Raw genomic sequence first — 17,162 nt, 5'->3', positions numbered from 1 at the left:
TTTTCCTCCTTTCGAGCCAGCTGCTGCTGCAGATTTAAAATTCCTTTCCTGGAAAACCGCTTTCCTTTTAGCAATCACTTCTGCAAGATGGGTATCTGAATTACAGGCCCTTATGGCAGTGGAGCGTGTCATAATCTTTCATGCAGACAGGGTGTCCCTCTGAACTAATCCCTCCTTCATGCCCAAGGAGGTATCTAGTGTGGCTCTTAATCAGTCCATTCATTTGCCTACCTTCTTTCCTAACCCTCAGAACAAAGGAGAACAGATACTGCACTCCTTAGATGTGCACAGACAGCTTAGATTCTACTTGGACATGACTAAACCTCAAAGGAAGTCTGAACAGCTGCTGGTGGCATTTGCTGCACGGACAGAGGGGAAAGCTATTTCAAAGCAAACCATTTCAAAATGGATAGGCCACTGCATTAATTTCTGCTATAAGCACCATGGAAAACCCATCCCACAGGGCATCAGACCCCATTCAACAAGGACTGCATCTACCTCTACAGCCTTTCTCAGGGGCATCCCTACAAGGGACATCCTAGAAGCTGCTACCTGGAGTTCTGTACATACTTTCACCAAGCATTATCATTTGCCAATTTTCTCTAAATCCAGAGCTGGTTTTGCCTGTGCAGTCTTGCAGGGCCTTATAGCTGGTCCTAATTCTACTTAAATACCTCCACCCAACCTTAGCTTTGGAAATCTACCCAAATGTAATGACTGCAGCAGTGAAACACGAATAACATAGTACATTTGTGTACACTTACCATAAATGTAGCTGTTCGAGTGTATTCACTGTTGCAGTCCTGGTTACCCTCCCGCCAGCCCACTTTCTTTTTTTTTTGGCTTTTCCTCTCCTCTCATTTACTATGCTCAAAAAGCTTTTTGGTATATTTGCTTTTTTGATTGGAGGTATATCCTTGTATTATAGATTTAAATGCTTCCAATTAGTGGGGCACCTTGACATCTGGGGCAAGAAAAACTGATGAATGGTGTCGGCTGCATGTTTTATACCCCTGATGATCTGACTTCATGGAAGAAGGGATAGCAACTGACGCAGGACCCAAGACTTTGTTAATCAGGCCGACTGAGGGCTACTGCAAAGCAGATAACCTAAATGTAATGACTGCAACAGTGAATAAACTTGAACATCTACATTTATGGTAAGTGTACACAACTGTACTTTACTTCATGGAGTGGACCTTCTGACTTAGGGCAAGGGAAGGATTGTGCATCCCAACCTGCTGACACTCAGACTCTCAGCCTGGATAATTCCACAGCATCCTGGAGGAGCACTGTTGGGGTAATATGGAAATGTTCTGCCTGCTCTTTTTTGCTCGTTCAAATTACAAGGGCTAAAAATACTTCATGGAATTGGATGGCCGGTCTTCTAAAGGTCCTGTAGGGTCACTAGCCTAATAGGAAACTATGAAGGGATGGTGATGGGCCTTTCCGCTGAAGCTCTTTCTGTTCATTTCCCTGTAAGGTGAGAGCTTGTAACAGCAGACTTCTCTGGACTGTCAGGGTTTTTCTTTGTTTTAGCCATATCCCTCTTATTGCCAGTTGATATGCAGGCATGCCTTCAATTTATGAATATGCATGATGGCACGTGTACATCATGAAGGCTGCCCCACAGATGTAGCTTGGCAGATGCAAGTGTATGTCCCCATCCCTTGTGCTGTATTTCATGCTAGTAGTGCAGTGGGATGGACCACCTTATTTCTTCCCACTGGATGACACTACAATGGCTGTTCACTCCCACTTTTTTCATCCTCATCCACAGTATGGGCTTTATCCCTGTCAAGCATATTTGTAGCTTAGGTTTATAATCTGCAAATTCTGATCTTCATTCTAAATAAATTAGGTCCTGGAAGATGTTAAAATAATGTAAAAAAATGCTGTTGACATAGTCTAGTACTTCCTCACCTTCCCTTTTACTCACCTGTGATTTCTGCCGATGGGTGTTTGCATCTTTCTTTTATTGAAATAGTATATTGGGCTTACTGTCACCACTGAAATGTGGAAGTTTGGTCCTTCATTTTCTTTTAAAGAAAGCATTGTTGTCCCAGTGGAAGATAGATGGTCAGACAAGATTGTTTTATTTAATTTTAAACATTTGCACAAATGACATAAGCAGATGTTGTCTTGGTGCAGACATCAGTTCAGAGTTTTCTGTCCCAGCTTCTTTGTACATTTAGTGTTATGTATTTGGAAGTTAGGACTCCTATGCAAAGTCTGTTCAAGATTATCATAAATTACAAAGTACATAATTGTATTTTTTACATATATTTTGATATTGGTCCTTATTTGTAGTGGTGTAACAATTTACAGTAACATTTTTTGGTCAAACTATACTCTCAAATGTAATGTATATAATTTTCTTGTTTTGCCTTTTTAGGGATATTATATTAGCAGCTTCTGCAGCTTCAACAGAAGTTAGCATCATTGCCAGGCAAGAGGATAAGGTAAGTATTTGCTTAACAGTATTTTTTGCATCAGCAAAGAATTGTATTTGCTGATTAAATGCCTAGATCGATCAGTGCCTGAATATGTGACCGTGTCAAAGACTGTATTGTTTCTGACAAGTAATTGCCTGCATTATTTGTATGTTTTGAACAGATTAAATGAATCAAATTACATCACAGAGTGTTTGAGCATTTTGCATTCTTCCTATTGTGTGTGCTGCTAAAGGTGGGTGTACTTTAGTGGTTTATGCACACCTCCTGGTGTGTAATTTGTCTTCATACCATTTTAAATGACACTGCATCATCCAGCATGACATGGTAGATGAACATGAATCTTTGCTTTCCCTTCTCTGGCAGGTAGTGTTAAAGTGTACAGTAGTGCTAAACATTTTTTGTTTAATATTGCTGTGATGTATAGTTAACTGTTCCTAATTCAGAATTGCACTATGTAGATATTGGGACATGTGCAGGAAAAACTGCTTTGAATAGAAAGATTGCATTCTAGTAACCTTATTCCTAAATGCTGATTGGAGTGACTTGTGATACTGATTTTCTTGTCTTGTGGAGGGATATGCTGATTATGCTGAGCTATGACATCTGTACATAGTTTTCAGTCCTCTCCCCCTGGACATTTTGAAAAGAAGCTCGTGGCTTCCCTTTGAGTAAGGAAGAAAATAGTGGTTGACAGTATCTGCATGAGATTAGTGTAATGGTCCTTTGTGCCCCCGACAAACACCATCACAAAGATCACAGCTTGGAGGGCAGGCCAGATCTTAGCTATTCTGGATCGAAGTTCCTTCATTTAAAATGGCTTTCTGAATACCATAGGTGCTAAGCTTGACAAGTCAGAGCCATGAGGATGGTACACTCACAACTTCCACCTTACAAAGAATTTCAGTGTGTCTTGTTCATGCTTTGGTTGATTGGCTGTAGTTTGAAGGTGACTGGCATTATCATGGGGAGGAGCCGCTAAAGTTATTAAGCCACAGGTAGGTGGTACTGAACCAGTGGTTTGCGTCTTTCTTTGCTGTGTCTGAATTCCTAGAACTCAGTTAGATGTTTTTGGGTGAGAGCTTGAGTCATTGATGCAAGGCTGCACCCTTAGAGAATACACCCTGATGTCTCCTGCCTAACCCAACTAAGGTCTTTTCCCTTTGTGCACCAGTTTTGCATCTCTCTGCTTGTGAAGCAACAATATCATTGTTACTCCTCTTCAAGACTGTACATGTGTCATGGTTGCAGCTGAAGGGTAGGAACAAGACCCCCCCCCTCCCCAAATGTTCATCGTGTTTCACTGTTGCAGTCGTCATAATTGGGTTATCCTGCTGGCAGGCTACCCGCAGTCGGCCTGAGTTCCAAAGTTTAGGTCCGGCGTCGGTTGCTGTCGCCTGTTCCCTGACGTCAGTGCGCCAGGGCTATACAAGATGCAGCCGATGCCATTTTCTTCGGTCTTTCTTGCCATGCGGTGCCCGAAGCAAAAGCAGTTCGCAAGTGCCGGTCGGCCGACTCCTAAAGTTTTCAAATTCGAATTTCAGATCCAAAGTCTTCATTAAAGCTAAGTACCCCGTTGGGGAAACTTTTTTCTTGCTCCAGACCAATGTCAGAAAAAGTTAATAACTGTATTTCTTGTGGAAAGCAAATACCTCATAAGAATTTTCATTTTTACTGTATTCCTTGCCTAGGCCCTGACCATAACGTTGCTAGTTGTCGGTTTTGAGCTAGACTTAACCAACGCACTATTAAGCATCGGTACGATTTTGCATTTCATTACTTTGGCAGAAGTTTTAATTATATAATGCCTTAGGATCAGCCGACTAATGGAGTTTACAAAAAACGAAAAGAAAAGGACAGGCATCTGAGATCCAAAACAGACGACAAGGCTTCTTCTAGGCCTTTTGCCGGTTCTCAGTGAGGCGCTTTCGCAGCCCCTGACGCCCGCTACCTCAGAGCCACAGGCCGCTTCCAACTCCCACATGGAGCTGACTGGGCCTCTGGAAACTCAAGGTATTGGACACTCGGAAACTATTCCCTCTGATGGGTCTGGAGCCGCTGAGCAGGCATCGGCTTCTGAGGGTGTTTTCAGGCCTACACAGTTGTATGTGAAACCTACTTCAGCTACAAAGACAAAGACTAAAGCAGCTCGAAAGACAAAGAAACAAGTACAACATTCACCTGAACAGGCCTCCATGCCTAAAAAACAGATGCTTAAAATGGCCGACGACCTTATTACTTTGATCAGGGGTTCCCATCCCCCTCCTGAAAAGAGGCATAGGCAAGAGTTAGAATATGAATCTTCAGACCAGGTTTCCATTTCCTCTGATTCCTCCTCTGAACAGGATTACTCTATTCCTCCCTATGAGGATTCTGATGCTGAAGAATCTATCCCTTCAGCCTCTCCTCCTGAGGATTACTCTTTTGGGGAGACAATGCATACTATGAGGGAGCATTTCCACTGGGAAAGCTAAGATTACTCAGAATCCAAGAAAAGGCTCAGAGATTTCCTTTTATTGCCCCAGCACAGGCCCCTTGCTATCCCGCCTGTTTTAGATGATGTATTTACAGAGTCCACTTTTTCTCCAGACTCTTTATCACCAGCCTCTGTTAAGCCAGACAGATACTACAGGGTTCCTGATTCACATACATTTCTCTATAAGAACCCTGCAGCTGACCCAGAAACCATCTCTCAGGGTCCCAAAGGGGTCAAGGGTTCTACTGCAAAAAACCCTATCCCCTCTGATAGGGATTCTAGGGCCCTAGACAGATGGGGCAAAAAGATTTATACCTCTGCTACCTTGGCTGTAAGAGCTTTAAATTGCCAATTTCATATGCTTAAGTATCATCAATATCTTTTATCTTTGCTTAAACAGAAAATGCCAGCAAATACAGAATGTGCAGACAATAAAGAAGTGCAGGATTTATTGCATGCAGCTGAACAAGTTGGAAAGCATACTTTGCAATGTGGTTTTGATTCTCTTGAGGCCTCCTGCAGGGCTGCTTTTACAGGTTCTGTCATTAGGAGGCATGCTTGGTTAAAAGAACAAAATATGCCGGATCATGTTAAAGCAAAACTATTAGACGCTCCTTTACCGCATGATACTTTGTTTGGTGCTAAAGCAGAAGAGATGTTGAAGAAAATGGAGGACAAGGCTAAATCTATGCAAACAGTCAAGGATTTCTTGCAGGCCTTTCCAGTGTCAGATAGACCACAAAGGGTCAGATACAGACGCCCCAGAGGCAGATCACAGCCCCAAGGCTCATACAGGCCTAAACAATGGGGTGCTTCTACCTCCAAGAGCAGAGAGGAAAAATCACAGCCATTCAGGAAACAGTCTCAATGACTTTCCACTTCCAGCACCAAGCACTTATCTTTTGACAGCCCCTTTGGGGGGAAAGCTAGCACTTTTTTCACAAAATTGGCTCATGATCACCCAGGACAAATGTGTTCTAAATATAGTTTCACAAAGCTACAGGTTCCACTTTCACACCCTGCCAAGGCAAAACGGTATGCCAGACCTGCCATGCAATCAATGGGCAGAGGCACAAAAACAAGTTTCTTCCCTCGTGGACATGAGGGTCATTCAACAAGTACCAGAACAAGAGCAGAGTCAAGGATTCTATTCAAGACGGTTCTTGGTACCCACAAAAGACAAAGCCTGGAGACGAATACTGCACCTATCTATTCTAAACACATATCTGGATATTCCAAAATTCAAAATGTTGACTCTACAGCAGCTTCTGCCCATGTTGGGCAACAAGGCTTGGCTTGTGACTTTAGATCTAAAAGAGGCATACCTGCATGTCCCAATCAGACAAACATGCAGAAGATACTTCAGATTCAAAGCTGGCTCAATGCACTACCAATTCTCTGCACTGCCCTTTGGCTTGTGTACTGCGCCCAGAGTCTTCACAAAGTGCCTGGCACCAGTAATTGCATTTTGCAGACAAAGAGGAATACAAATATATCCTTACTTGGACGACTGCCTTATTCAAGCAGAGAACAAGGACATTCTACTACAGCATCTGGCGTTTGTAAAAAGATTACTGACAAATCTAGGGTACACAGTAAACGAAAAGAAATCAAAACTCGTACCCTCTCAAGAGATAATATTCCTGGGTGCAAGCTTAAATACAACTACCCAGATGGCTTATCTCACGCCAGGCAAACACAGACAACTGACTACTTATTTCAAAATGTTGGCAACAAAGACCCAGTTATCTGCAAGAAAAATTCTGCAGGCTTTGGGTTTCTTGACATCCTGCATTCTGCTAATTCCATATGCAAGACTGCATATGAGGAAACTTCAATGTTATGTAAAAAGTGTTTGGACTCAACATTGCCACAGCCTGGAAACAATAATTACCCTCATTCCCTGCCTGCAACAGAAGTTTTGATGGTGGGCAAAAGCCTGTCACCACAACATGGGACAGCCATTCACCTTACCCACGGCCAGGCAGGCATTGACAACAGATGCATCAGATTACGCCTAGGGGGCCCATATGGCAGGAAGATGTATTCAGGGCACATGGTCCACAAGTCAAATGCATCTACATATCAATCAAAAAGAGATGCTAGCTGTTCAGAATGCCCTAACAGCCTTCAAGGATCAACTTCATCCATGACAACTACTAATAAAGACGGACAATACTACAGTCATGTGGTACATAAACAAGCAGGGAGGCACACATTCCTACCCCCTCTGCAGGCTAGCTATGAACTTGTGGCACACAGCATTGACTTACCAAGTACATCTGCAAGCTCAGTTCCTGCCAGGAAGGAAAAATACTCTGGCAGACGAACTAAGCAGAAACCTAATGGATCCCCACAAGTGGAAATTGGATCCACAAGTCTTCAGCATGATAACAAGGACCTGGGGATGCCCAGACATAGACCTATTTGCCTCCCCTCACAACTACCAACTACAAAGATACTGCACAAGGACTTATCACAAGCAAGCATGGAAAGTGGATGCTCTGTCTTTCAGCTGGAAAAATCTAACAGTATATGCCTCTCCTCCCCAAGGTACTCCTCAAGGTCAGACACGAGAAACCAAAAATGATACTGATTGCCCCAGACTGGCCCTGCCAGCACAGGTACCCAATCCTAAAGAGCTTGTCTCACTGCACAGCCTGGGCATTACCTCAAATTCCTCACTTATTGACCCAATAAGACAGCCAGATACTGCACAGCCAACTCAAAACCTTAAACCTGACGGCATGGCAGATAATATAGCCTCTCAAGACACACCTCTCTCTAAAGCAGTGATGGATGTTATTTTGGAGGCCAGGAGGCCTATCACCAGAAGATCTTATGCAGACAAATGGAAGTGATTCTGTGCTTGGAACCAAGCACAAGGTATTGACACGATTGTTCCAAATATTCCTCAGATTTTGCAATACTTAACTGAGATGCTGGATAAAGGCTTTTCCTTTTCATTAATTAAAATTCATGCCTCTGCCATTTCAGCTCATTACAATACAGAACCACCTATCTTTTCTCATCCGTTACTGAGGCAGTACCTCAGAGGGGCCAGAAACATAAGACCTCCAAGGAGAGCACCAATACCTGCATGGGACGTCAACTATGTCTTGGAAAAACTCACACTGCCTCTGTTTGCACCAGCCTCTGCAGCTGACATAAAATTCTTATATTCTTATCCTGGAAAACAGCTCTGCTCCTAGCAATAACCTCCGCTAGAAGAGTCTGAGTTACAGGCACTCATGGCTGTGGAACCTTTTATCATTTTCCATCCTGACTGGGTTTTGCTGAGGACAAGCCCTACATTTATGCCTAAGGTAGTGTCCAGTGTGGCCCTAAACCAAACAGTTCATTTGCCTACCTTTTATCCTAACCCACAGAATAAGGGTGAGAGAATTCTGCATTCTTTGGACATTCACAGACAGCTACGCTTCTACTTGGACAGAACTAAAGCTTTCAGAAAGACTGATCAACTCCTAGTGGCCTATGCTGCAGCATCACAAGGAAAGCCCATCTCAAAACAGACTATTTCAAAGTGGATAGGCCATTGCATTCATTTCTGCTATTCACAGCATGGCAAATCTGTGCCTAAGGGCATTAGGCCACATTCAACCAGAGCAGCAGCCACTTCAGCAGCTTTCCTCAGAGGAGTACCAACCAAAGACATCTTAGAGGCTGCAACTTGGAGTTCAGTGCATACCTTTACAAAGCGCTATAACTTACCACTCTACTCTAAATCCAGGGTAGGCTTTGCCACTGCATTTCTGCATGGACTTATAGCCACTCCTAATCCTATTTAGCTCCAGCCTCCCAACCTTAGCTTTGGGATTCAACCCAATTGTAATGACTGTAACAGTGAAACACTATGAACATAGTACAGTTGTGTACCTACCATAAATGTAAATGTTTGTGTGTATTCACTGTTTCAGTCCAGGTTACCCTCCCACCATCCCCCTTTATTCTTTGCTGGGACCTATCTGTACTTTTATACTCTATACAACCTATGTGGTGTATTTGCTTGTAGATGAAGGAAAAGTTGTTTTTTGTGCATGCATGCTTATTGGCATAATTTAGCCTACCATTTTAGGGGCACCTGACATCTGGGGCAAGAAAAACCTGAAGAAAATGGCGTCGGCTGCATCTTGTATACCCCTGGCGCACTGATGTCAGGAAGAGGCGACAGCAGCCGATGCCAGACCTAGACTTTGGAACTCAGGCCAACTGCGGGTAGCCTGCCAGCAGGATAACCCAATTGTAATGACTGCAACAGTGAATATACTCGAACATCTACTTTTATGGTAGGTACACAACTGTACTTTCCCTTTCGTGGTCTGTCTCTCAAGTCATTTAAGGAGTGAAGACCTGGAAATTGTTTTCTCTGACACAGAAAGGAGGTTGGGTCTTTCTTGAATTTCAGAACCCCCTAATCAACCAAGATTACCCTGCTGTCAGAGATTGCAAGGATCCTGAGGTCCAGGAAAAAATTGTCTTGAGGCCATACCCTATCTGCCTCCTAAATGTCTTATGGTATATTTGAGGAAGAAGTCCGAAGAGCCATGAATAATCCCACCCATGGAGGCAGTACAAGTAATGTTATTCTAGCAGTCTTGAAGGTGTCTTACCTTGGTATTGGAACCTTCAACGAAGTCTATCCCACTCTTAGGCTCCTGATCAATTGGGCAGAGTCCTTCCCTATGCAACCTAGGACTGGTTCCTTTTTTTGTATGTTAAGTCTGGCGTAGGTGCCAAGCTGTAAAGAGTTTTATTGCTTTTCAGCCAGGAAGAGTGCAAGGTTTTGGACGAATGTGGTGAGTGGTAGTGATCAGCATTAGGTCACTGTTGCAGTAGCCTGAGCTGTTACGGTCACATCCTGCCAAGAATATGACCAACTAGCCAAATTTTCAAAACTTAAGGACACCTTCTACCCATGTAAACTGCAAGAAACTTGAGCAGCATTTCATGTAAGAGGCAGTCAGAACACCCAAACACTTCAGATCTTTCTTGCTGTCAGTGTGCTCCTTCTGTGGGCTTTGTGGTACTAATGGCTGGCTAGCAGTCCTTCATGGCTGGATTGAAGTTCCCTACTGTGGGAAATGTTACACTAATTTTACCACAGGAAAAAATAGTGAGTTTCCCATAAAATATTTTAATTTAATCTAGGAGAATTTTTGTGTGCTGTCATTACTTGTCAGGGAAGTTTTACTTGTTAATGCTGGTTTGGAAAAAATGTTAATTTTCTTTTTCTGTCTGTATGTGTTGTGGATTTGTGTGTTGAGCCAGGACTTTCTGCTTTTGGGGACTGTCAGTGGATTTTCTTATCTCAAAATCTAGTTTTTATTGTCATAAAGTTTACATTCCCTTCCAGGTTTCGCTGGAAAATGAAAAAGAAATTGGTGGGGAAACTTTAGGTATCTGGCTGGCTCTTTCTCTACCTCAACCACTGATTGGTGACTCTGCTTTGGCCAGATTTGGGTCCTTGGATCACTTGTTTTTTCCCAGTTCCTCTGACTGTAGCACTGGAGCCAGACATGTCCTCTGCAGCTGTAGGGGTGTCCTATGTGGGTACGGGGGAGCTACTCTTGCTGTTGTTGAAAGGGGCTTGTGATGGTTTACTGCATTGTTGAGAATGGGAGCCTGATCCCCATGATAGTGTGCCTACTTTGGGCAGTCTTTTTCTGTCCCCCAGGAAAAGAAAGCCAAAAAAAAAAATAAAAAGTTGGATTTCTCTTTTGCCAGCTTTTGTGGGTAGGAAGGACTTGATGGGATTTGGTAGGGAATTAATTTCTGCTCTTAATTGACAGTCTCCTCTTCTGTAAGAAAGCGCTCACATATTCTGAATCTAATCTTAGTCAAAAGAGTAGGAATTGGAGAGAGAGAGAATGTTGTGCTTCAGTATTTTCTTCACAATTTGAAGTTTCTGATTCTAAGGAAGGTGTTGCTTTTTCCAGAAGCTCTGTCATTTTATGAGACCTTAACTAAAATGAATGCAGTATTTCAAGGGGCACAAAATGAAATTATCATTTCCTAGCAAAAGTTTTAGGACTTGTTACAGTTGGATGTTCCACAACATGCAGATTTCCCTTTTATTTCATCTGCTTTAGATATTTTTTTCTGAAAGTTTGCAGTTTATCTGACAGTCAGCCTCCTTCTCCTACAAAGTCTGATAGGTTATACAAGGTACGTCAGACTCACAAATATCTGATCTGATATTAATCTTCATTCATTCCTTACTGATGTGAAGTCTGTTCCGTCCTCGGAACCGAGTCGACTTTATAGCAAGCTGCTGCCAGCCAAAAAACTAGAGCTAAGTTTTGCCCTTAGTGCCCCTCTCCTTGTTACCTCCGATCTCATTTGTTGCATAGCCATAAAGACGTGTGAAGCCAGCTCTCTGCCAAGTACTTTAAGATATTTCAATTGTAAAACCTTTTTCTTCAACATTTCTCTTTATCTTTGTTACTTCTTTAGTTGATCGTTAAACTTTTATCCATTTATTAAGGGTTTTCTACTGTCTCCCTTCCCAACTTGGTAATCTTAAGTACCATCGTTGGTACAGGCCCTTCCTCTCTGTTTTTTCTTTTCTCTTATGTTTTGAGGTAATATTGATACCATTGTTGGTATCCTTTCCTTTCTTTCTGTATTTGTATTTAAAAAAAAACTTTTCTCTATTCTGTCTTGTAGAGTTTATTGTAGTATTTTGGTTGTGTTAGTATCTAGACTTTGGATTAAACTTGTCTTCTGCCATGTCGAAAAAAAGGGAACTTCAGATTTTTAGCAATGTGACCAGTGTGTGGTCGCAAATTGCCCAATTCCGATACCCATGTTTCCTGTGTTTATTGTCTGGGTGTCGCACACCTTTCGGTTCAGCCTCCTTGTGATATATGTAAAGGGTTCAGCTCTCGTAACCTGAATGAGGGATAGAACAAATTGATGTTAAAGAGCCTTCTTAAGACCCCTTTCTCAGAGGCTATTTCTGGGTCGGAAGGCACACCCCATCTGAGTAAAGAGCACAAAAAAAAGACCCCATTCAGTTCCTTCCTCACCCTCTGGTGATAAGAAGCAGGAACCCAAACAGTACCTAAACTGACCCTGACCACTTTGGCTCCAGGCCCTCAACCGCTGTCCATGGCGCTGTCTTCGGTACCGAAGTTGATGGTTTCTACTTAGGTCCCGTCTTCGAAAATTGTGACCCTGGCACCAGCCGTGGCTCCGACAATGTTAGGCAAACTGTCAGCAGTGGAATACCAGTTATGTCCTCCCTCTGAGACGCAGCTGGTACAGACCACCACTTTGGGACATCTAGCACAAGATCCTCGAGATACCCTGCCGCAGGGTGCCTCCTCTTTGGAGTCTTCTTCAGAATCCCCCTCTGAAGAGGTACCATGCAAGAGGACATGCAAGAAGAATCATGCGATTTCCCTGAGGAGTCCGTCACTGAAGATATGGACTACAGTGAAGGGGTGGAGTCCCCACAGTCAGCCCCTGAGGACGTCTTCTTTGGAGATGTACTGGAAATTCTGAAATAGCAGGGTGACTGGAAGCCTACCAACCCTTCCTCCGAGAAGTCCTTATTCTTGCACGCTTTTTATGCTCGACCCTCTACTTCCTGGGTGACCTCGCCTGCAAACGAGCTCATCTAACCTGTCATGCAGCGTGCATGGAAGAGTCCTGATACCGCTTGAACTAATCCCATGGAAACCAGACAAAATTTTATCCTCTCCCGAGGAAAGCCCGCACTGGTCCAAGGACCTACCAGTAGACGCTATGGTGGTGGCGGTGACAGGCACTAGGAAAGTGCTTGCCAAGGAGAGCCAGACTGTCCATCCCCCAAACAGAGAGTCTCGGGCAGTGGACAGGTTAGGGAAGCGAGTGTTTGCCTCATCGATCTTTGCCATTCAGTCTTTGAACTATCTGGCACACTTTACTAGGCTTTAGAGAGACTTAGTCTCGGAACTCACCGGAACCTTAGCAGGAGCAGCCTGTGACTAGGTACGTGACAAAATTGTCTTGCCTAGAATCCATATCGAACTCCTCCATGCGGTTAATTTCTCATGCTACTGAAGGGGGTAGCTAGAGCAGCGGGTTCAGGCGTTGTCTTCAGACGTCATGCCTGGATACTACTTTGTGACTTTGCAGACGCTTTTAAGTCTTCCTTTCTTAACGCTCCAGTGGAAGCTTCTTCCCTTTTTGGACCGAAAGTGAAAGAAACGTTAGCCAGGTGTGAAAAGGATGCCGACCCTGTCTACCATGGGCATATGTTTTTCCACTCCTCAACATCCCTACTTTAAGAATCAAAGGAGTGGAAAGATGTGGCACAAGAAATCCTAGTGTCCTTTCTGTGATACGTGGTGAGTTTACTCCCCAGGGCAGAGGGGGGTAACTCTTCTGGAAGACACCCCTACATAGGCAGAGGGGGGGGCCCACGTAACCAAGGGTCCAGGAATTCTTTCCCTACCAGTGCTCTTGAAGAGCGACCCAATTGCTTTCCTCTGGAAGCAGTCGGGGGACGTTTCTCTCTGCAGCACCCTGCCTGGCAAACAATAGCCACAGATTCTTGAGTGCAGATCATAGCCAGAGGTTACCACATACCTTTCAACATTTACCCAAAGTCATCAAGGCAAATTCCCGACGTTCCACTCAGTCAAAGGGACACAGCAGCTTCAGAGATAAGAAAGCTGTCTCAAAAAGAGCCCTCCAAGCAGTCCCACCAGACCAAATAAGATCTGGATTCTACTCGAGATTCTTTTTCGTGCCAAAAAAGACAGGGGACTGGAGACTAATTTTGGATCTCAGCATTCGGAACAAATTTGTCAACCAGGAAAAATTTCGGATGGTCACGGTTCAGTCTATCCCCCCTTTTCTGAAGAAAGATGATTGGATGTGCTCAGTAGATCTTCAGGATGCGTACTACCACATTAAACTGTACAAGCGCTCCAGAAGATTGCTTCTCTTCCAGCTGGAGGCCAGTCACTACTAATTCCGTGCACTGCCCTTGGGTCTCTTGCTCCAGAAGATTCCTTCTCTTCCAGCTGGGAGCCAGTCATACTAATTCCGTGCACTGCCCTTTGGACTCTCTACAGCCCCCAGAGTGTTCACCAAATGCATGGCAGTGGTAACAGCTCACTTGAGACTTCAAGGATTCTGGGTGTTTCCATACTTAGATGATTGGCTCCTAACTGCGCCCCACCAAGCGTCTACTGGTGACAACCCTAAACTACACTCACACTGGCAGAATTCTTAGGAATATCTATAAACTGGGAGAAATGCAAGCTAACTCCTTCTCAAACTTTGTTATTTATAGGAGTAACTTTCAAACCTTGTTATTTATAGGAGTAACTTTCAATACCCAGTCTTGCCTGGTCTCCCACCCAGATCACAGACTGGAAAGGATAAGGTCCCAACTCTGGGTGGTACTCTGTCAAAACCAAGTCCCAGCTAGGGCAGTCCTTCAACACTTTGGTTCAGTGGCAGCATCAATTACAGTAGTTCCCTTAGCAAGACTACACATGAGGCTTCTCCAGTGGCTCCTACTGACACAGTAGTATCCTTCGCATCTTCCTATATCCTTTCAAATCTGCATAACAAAACGATGCAGACAAGATTTAATCTGGTGGATGAAGCCAGAGGAGGACTTATGGAGTCCCCCTTTCTCCCCATCTCAACCCAGGGCCACAGTGACCACGGACGCTTCCCTTATAGGGGGGGGGGGGCTTTTCCAGGGAAAGACGGTCCAAGACACGTGGTCAGACATAGAGGCCAGTCTGCATATCAATGTTCTAGAACTGCAGGCAGTGCTTCTTGTGTTGCAAGCATTAGAGTCTGTCCTCCCATCAGGAACAATTGCTATACAGTCCGATAATATGTCAATAGTGTGGTACATCAACAAACAAGGGGGAACAAATTCCTACCCATTGTGTCGAGAATTTGGCAGTGGGAGATGGCTTCCAACCGCTTTCTGATTGCAGTGCATATTCCCTGGATTTTCAACTTGATTGCAGACAAGCTGAGCAGATGTATCCTACTGCCTCACTAGTGGTCCCTCAATCCAGTCGTGGCATTGAAGATCTTCAGCCTGTGGGGCCAGCCCTGCTGCAATCTATTCGACTTTCCTGCAGATCACAAATGCAGTAGCTACTTTGCCCTATTTCTCCTACAGGGGGGATTCCCGAGGGATGCTCCGTTACACAATTGGCCCACGGGACTTCTGTATGCTTTCCCTCCCTTTCCCCTGATTCCCCAATTTCTAAAGAAGGCCCATTCGGCTGAGAAGCAGAGTAATCCTCATTGCTCCTTACTGGCCATGACAAATTTGGTTTCCCTTCCTTTGGCCTCACCTAGTATACCAACTTGGGATTCTGGATCCATCTCCAGAATTGATCTTGCACCCGCAGGGGTTGCCTTATCCAATCTTTTCCAGTTTCAAGCTGACAGCTTGGTTTCTCCACCTATCTCAGCAAGTGGAAGAGATTCCTTATTTGGTCCCAACAAAGAGAACTAGACCCTTGCTCAGCTCCCGTTAGTGTGGTTTTGGATTTTCTGTCAGGTTTTTTTCATTCAGAATCAGTAGCCTCCACCATTCGAGTACATTTGGCTGCTATTTCTAACTTCCAAAATGGATTCCAAGACTCCTCATTAATCTCCCATTGTCTCTGCAAAACCTTTTTGAAAGGGGTCTTGCATATCAGACCACCCTTCAAAGAACTGATTGAGCCTTTGAGTTTAACACTAGTATTGCAATCCCTGACACAATCCCCTTTTGAACTTACTACCTCTTGCAATTTAAAGTTCTTATCCTGGAAATCCCTATTTTTAGTAGCCATCACATCAGTGAGACGCATCTCCGAGCTTCAGGCCTTATACATAAAATGCCCTTACATGGTCTTTCATAAGGACAGAGTGACACTCTGGACTAACCCTTCTTTTCCTGCCAAAAATTATTTCATAATTGATAATTAACCAGACAATTGACCTACCAGTCTTTTTTCCAAACTACTCAAAGGAAAATACTGGCTTCATTTGTTGGATGTACATAGGCAGTTGCATTTTTATCTGGACAGAACTAAGTCAATACGTAAAACAGACCAGTTATTTGTTTCCTATTCTGACCTGAAATTGGGAAACACTGTCTCTAAAGTGACCTTATCTAAGTGGTTGAGAAACTGTATTTCCTTGGTTTACCAACATAATAAATTTCCTCTTCTGAGCAAGGTCAAAGCACATTCCACCAGATCAGTGGCAACTTCTGTTGCTTTTCATTCAAAGGCTACAATGGATATCTGTGCAGCTGCAACTTGGTCTACCTTTCACCCCTTTATCACTCATTACAAATTGGATTTGGTTTCCAGGGGAGAGCATCCTTAGGTTCAATGGTACTCAGGAACATCCTTCCATAAGGACCTCCCAGGACATAAAGTAGGTTGGGACTCTGTCCCCATCCTTCCATAAGGGCCTCCCAGGACATAACGTAGCTTTGGACTCTGTCCCATCAGTAAGGAATGAATGAAGATTAACAACATCAGATAAAGAAGTTATGATGATCTTCGTGTTTCACTGTTGCAGTCAGCCCGAATACCAGAGGCTTAGCATTTCTGCGTCAGTTGCTGTTGCTTCTGGACTGATGTCAGTTCGTCAGTGATATAAAAACAGGCAGCCGACGCCATTACATCAGTCTTTCTTGCTGAGGAGCCCGAAGCAGAAGCAGTTCGCATAAGTGCCGGTTGGCTGGAAAGTTTTTTTTCCAAAATTGAAGTTGAAGTCTTCTGAAGTTTATGTACCCCATTGAGGATCCTTTTTTCTTGCTCTAACTGATGTCCGAAAAATTTAACAATTGTCTCGCCTGTGGAAAGCAAATACCACACCGAGATTTCCAATCTTACTGCATCACCTGTTTAGGCGCAGACCACAACATCCCTCACTGCCGGTTTTGTGCTTTGTTCAACGCCCGAACTATTCCTCTTCGGGCCCTTATTGTAGCTAAATACTTTAGCTCTCGATCTCTTTATTCCTAAATGGCTTCAGTAAGCCATCCGACTACCGATCTTCCGAAAAAACAAGGATAAAGACAGACAAAAACCACACAGGTGTGAAACTGCCGATGACGCTTCCGTTAAGCTAGTCATCAGTTCGCCGGTACTCAGTGAGGTGCTTTTGCATGCCTGATGCCCACTTCGATGGATTCGCAGGCTGCTACCGAGACCTGTCCGGTATGCCGCAATACTCTTCTTTGA

General features: G+C 43.9%; 1 protein-coding gene across 1 annotated transcript in view; it reads left to right on the top strand.

The window, feature by feature from the left end:
• The window catches only part of NUP214 (nucleoporin 214), a 3,229,616-nt gene that overhangs the window by 393,264 nt on the left and 2,819,190 nt on the right, over window positions 1-17,162 (top strand). Inside the window, exon 9 of the mRNA XM_044058190.1 lies at window positions 2,396-2,462. Coding sequence (XP_043914125.1) covers window positions 2,396-2,462 — 67 coding nt within the window. The remainder of the gene's footprint in view (window positions 1-2,395; window positions 2,463-17,162) is intronic.

Source organism: Protopterus annectens, chromosome 16.part0, assembly GCF_019279795.1.
Source record: "Protopterus annectens isolate FY-2018-M chromosome 16.part0, PAN1.0, whole genome shotgun sequence".
NCBI lineage: Eukaryota > Metazoa > Chordata > Ceratodontiformes > Protopteridae > Protopterus > Protopterus annectens.
The sequence above is the reverse complement of the archived record's forward strand: the minus strand, read 5'-3'. Positions and strand labels throughout refer to the sequence as shown.